The sequence below is a fragment of the Oncorhynchus tshawytscha genome, linkage group LG13 (assembly GCF_018296145.1).
Source record: "Oncorhynchus tshawytscha isolate Ot180627B linkage group LG13, Otsh_v2.0, whole genome shotgun sequence".
Classification (NCBI taxonomy): domain Eukaryota; kingdom Metazoa; phylum Chordata; class Actinopteri; order Salmoniformes; family Salmonidae; genus Oncorhynchus; species Oncorhynchus tshawytscha.
In genome coordinates, this window is record NC_056441.1 from 61,724,799 (window position 1) to 61,729,798 (window position 5,000).

At 45.1% G+C, this 5,000-nt stretch overlaps 1 protein-coding gene across 1 annotated transcript in view; it reads right to left on the reverse strand.

Moving 5' to 3' along the window:
- Window positions 1-5,000, reverse strand: part of LOC112234003 (serine/threonine-protein kinase PAK 1) — a 72,613-nt gene that overhangs the window by 26,540 nt on the left and 41,073 nt on the right. Inside the window, 2 exon segments of the mRNA XM_042296109.1 lie at window positions 112-206; window positions 477-686. Coding sequence (XP_042152043.1) covers window positions 112-206; window positions 477-663 — 282 coding nt within the window. The 5' untranslated portion in view covers window positions 664-686.

A 5,000-nucleotide genomic window follows, 5' to 3' on the forward strand; every position in this document is an offset into this window, starting at 1 on the left:
TACAGACCCTAGATCTAGAGCATATAACCCCTTCCAGATACAGACCCTAGATCTAGAGTACATAGACAGACCCTAGTAGAGCATAGATACAGAGCACATAGACAAACTCACTGTGAACTCTCCAGTGACTGCATCGAAGCCCACGTGGATGGTGTGTTCAAAATCAGAAGGCAGAGAGATCTCCGGACGCTCCTTCTTCTTGTTGGCTGAGAGAGAGAAGGGGGTGAGAGAGAGGAGAGAGAAAGATGAGGAGAGAAAGAGAGAGAGGGAGCATATTGATAGAGGCAGCAGCAGAGTCTCTTGAGAGAACATCCCCCCTGAGGCTCATGGGAGATTAACCACGCAAGCTACAGCAAGGGATCCTGGGGGATTTGGATGTCTGTCATATTCCCCCTGGTTACCTCCCTTGGCTGTACAGTTGCACACGCACGCACAGTTGAACACAGTCGCATGTTCCCATGTCACACACAACTCACTCTTGTCTCCTCCTCCTGTCAGGATGGACATGATGGAGCGATCTTTCTTCTTCCTGTCCTCTGGGTTGGGGGGAAGGGGCTTGGAGCCATGGGGGGCAGGATCTTTGCTACAGGAGCCAATCAGAGTGCTGGTGTTCCTCATGGGTGGGGCTGGGGGCTTGTCCTCGACGTCCCCATTGTCAGACATCTTCACCAATCACACGCCGGCTGCTGCTGGAACAACCAATAAACATGAGGTCACAGAACATTACCAGTCTATCAACTAACATGACGTTAGTCCATTAGCTAATCAACTGACAGAACATTTATCCTGTCAGCTAACAGGACAACACCAGTCCACTTACCTGTCAGCTGACAGAATACTAGTACTCTAGCCAATTAGCTGACAGAACATTATTCCACTAGCCCATCAGCTGAAAGAGCATTAGTCGACTAGCCTATCAGCTAACAGAACACAGCTAGGAGGACTACCAGTCTATAGTTAACTAGCTGGCACTCTGTTTGATCTGCAAACACACATATCATTTACAGGCCAGTTTCCCGGAAACGGAGTGTGTGTGTGTCTACACGCTGCAAACACCAACCACTGAGTCACAATCCAGGAAGAGAAAGACACACACACACACTAGCCTGCTGCCTCTGCTCACACACTTATTCTCAGAGGCATTGGACTGAGAGAAAGGAACAAGCTCATAACTAGTTGTACCACAAACATCTAAAACTTCTCACACACACACAGATTCTCACACACACTGACAGATTCTCACACACACTGACAGATTCTCACACACACTGACAGATTATCACACATACTAAGAGATTCTCACACATACTGACAGATGCTCACACATACTGACAGATTCTCACACACACACAGATTCTCACACACACAGATTCTCACACATACTGACAGATTCTCACACATACTGACAGATTCTCACACACACACAGATTCTCACACACACACAGATTCTCACACACACATTGATTCTCACACACACACACACACACACAGATTCTCACACACACTGACAGATTCACACACTGACAGATTCTCACACTGACATATTCTCACACTGACAGATTCTCACACACACTGACAAATTCTCACACATACTGACAAATTCTCACACATTCTGACAAATTCTCACACATTCTGACAAATTATCACACATACTGACACATTCTCACACATACTGACAGATTCTCACACATACTGACAGATTCTCACACATACTGACAGATTCTCACACACACTGACAGATTCTCACACACACTGACAAACACACACACAGATCCTCACACACACGGAGTCATTCACACAGGGGATGCAAGCTAACCTGCTTTAGTGAATGCTCTGGTGGACAGTCTACCAATGGGAACAACCATTTGGGTCAGACACACACACAGTTTGACAGAGTTCATGTCATGAGAAGAGCTGAACAAGAAAAACATCTAAAAAGGACTAATTCAAGGTAGAAAGTTGGAGCACTAATCAAAAACAGCAGAGATTGATTCATTTTAGCTCACTTTAATCCACTGCACAGGAGGCAAACAGAGTTCACGTCATCTCGATGCAGGAATGAATCATAAAGCCCACATGGTAAGAAACGGTACATTTACATCAACTGATGACGAATCATCTGACACACTGATCTCATCATATCTCAGGGTTAGTGTCACAGTTCGAAATGTCTCCCCTCATGTCGCTGAATTTCTAGCTTTTCGGTGGTGTAGCTGCCTAAGCCGTTGTCAAGCGAGCGGTCTCTCGTTTGCGAACTTGTAGGAGCCAAGTAAAGGGACTGGGCCCACCTACAAGCATTTCGCTACATCTGCTAAATACAGTTGAAGTCGGAAGTTTACATACACTTTAGGTTGGAGTCATTAAAACTCGTTTGTCAACCACTCCACAAATTTCTTGTTAACAAACTGTAGTTTTGGCAAGTTGGTTAGGACATCTACTTTGTGCATGACACAAGTAATTTTTCCATCAATTGTTTAGACAGATCACTTATAATTCACTGTATCACAATTCCAGTGGGTCAAGTATAAACACAATGGGACCACGCAGCCCTCATACTGCTCAGAAAGGAGACGCGGTCGGTCTCCTAGAGATGAACGTACTTTGGTGCGAAAAGTGCAAATCAATCCCAGAACAACAGCAAAGGACCATGTGAAGATGGAGGAAACAGGTACAAAAGTATCTATATCCACAGTAAAACAAGTCCTATATCGACATAACCTGAAAGGTCGCTCAGCAAGGAAGAAGCCACTGCTCCAAAACCGCCATAAAAAAGCCAGACTACGGTTTGCGACTGCACATGGGGACAAAGATCATACTTTTTGGAGAAATGTCCTCTGGTCTGATGAAACAAAAATAGAACTGTTTGGCCATAATGACCATCGTTATGTTTGGAGGAAAAAGGGGGACGCTTGCCATCTGAAGAACACCATCCCAACCGTGAAGCACGGGAGTGGCAGCATCATGTTGTTGGGGTGCTTTGCTGCAGGAGGGATCGGTGCACTCCACAAAATAGATGGTATCATGAGTTAGGAAAATTGGGGATATATTGAAGCAACATCTCAAGATGTTAGTCAGAAATGTAAAGCTTGGTCGCAAATGGGTCTTCCAAATGGACAAGCATACTTCTAAAGTTGTGACAAAATGGCTTAAGGACAACAAAGTCAAGGTATTGGAGTGGCCATCACAAAGCCCTGACCTCAATCCTATAGAAAATCTGTGGGCAGAACTGAAAAGGTCTGTGTGAGCAAGGAGGCCCACAAACCTGACTCAGTTACACCAGCTCTGTCAGGAGGAATGGGCCAAAATTCACCCAACTTCTTGTGGGAAGCTTGTGGAAGGCTACCTGAAACATTTGACCCAAGTTAAACCATTTAAAGGCAATGATACCAACTACTAATTGAGTGTATGTAAACGTCTGACCCACAGGGAATGTGATGAAAGAAATAAAAGCTGAAATAAATCATTCTCTCTACTATTATTATGACATTTCACATTCTTAAAATTAAGTGGTGATCCTAACTGACCTAAGACAGGGAATTTTTACTCTGATTAAATGTCAGGAATTGTGAAAAACTGAGTTTAAATGTATTTGGCTAAGGTGTATGTAAACTTCCAACTTCAACTGTATGTGTATGTGACCAATCAAATTTGATTCGATTTTGACAGTGAATGAAGCTAGTGGGGCGGCAGGTAGCCTTGTGGTTAATGCGTTGGGCCAGTAACCCGAAAGGTTGCTGGTTCGAATCCCTGAGCTGACAAGGTAAAAATATGACGTTCTTCCCTGATCAAGGCAGTGAACCCACTTGTTAGTTAGAACCCACTTCCCCGATAGGCCGTCATTGTAAATAAGAATTTGTTCTTAACTGACTTGCCTAGTTAAATAAAGGTTCAACAGAAATAAAGTGTACTTCTAAGCAGACACAGTGATGGCTGTGTTACATTAGCAGTGGCTAGGTTCTGTTTGGCCTTACCTCAGTCTGTCTGTCAGGCTGGAACTGATCTTGGCTTCAGCTTCGGTCTGCTCCGTCCTCAGTGTTCCTCTAACTATAACAGCTAGTCTAAGTCCAAATATCATGTAGTGTGTGGGAGAGAGAGATTGTCTGGGTGAAAGAGAAAGTGAGTGTGAGAGAGAGAGTGTGTAGGTGTGCGTATAGGAGGTTCCGTGCTGATATGTTTGGACTTGAGGTCTTCTCTGCTGCCTTTTAGTCATCATGAGGTCACAGCCTGTGATGTCAGAACGAGTCATGGGGTAGGAGGTGGGGTTTGTGGCTCACACATGTCATGAAAGTGCGGAACTACAGAAGATTTGTCACACAAACACTAAACAGATGTATAAAACAAATGCACACACACACACACCCCTCTGGTGACGAAGACAGCAGCTGGTCACAAGGTGGATCAAACACACACTCTTCATAGGGTTCTGTAACTCTAGTGCACCTTTGTCATCTCCTCCCTTCTTTCCATCCTCCCTCCCTCCTTCAGACATCAAACACATCCTCCCCCGTCTCACCCCCACCCCTCCCCAGCCAACACCCACCCAAATCCTCCTCAGGCGAGCCGACACAAGGAAGGGCTCACATTTCAGACTCCACTGTCAGTTTACACATACAACACTGTCATCACACACGCACACACACAGAGCAGACGAGATCTGGGGAAGTGACTAATAACGGAACAACCTGGGCTACATCCCAAACGGCACCCTAATCCCTGTATAGTGCACAAATTTGACCAGGGGAATTAGGGCTCTGGTCAAAACTAGTACACTATGTAGGGAATGGGGTGCCGTTTGAGATGCATCCCTGGTGCTTTCCACTGACTGAGCTGACGCTATAGATATCAAACAGGGTTGGATTACAACCCTGTCTCACCCATCTGATTTTTTAAACATTTTGTGACCAATTTCAGAACGTACAAAACATACACACAACGTTTTGTTGTCAGACAGAGAGCTACAGAGGGTTAGCCTGTTGGGGTTCCTCCCTGATGATCAGCAG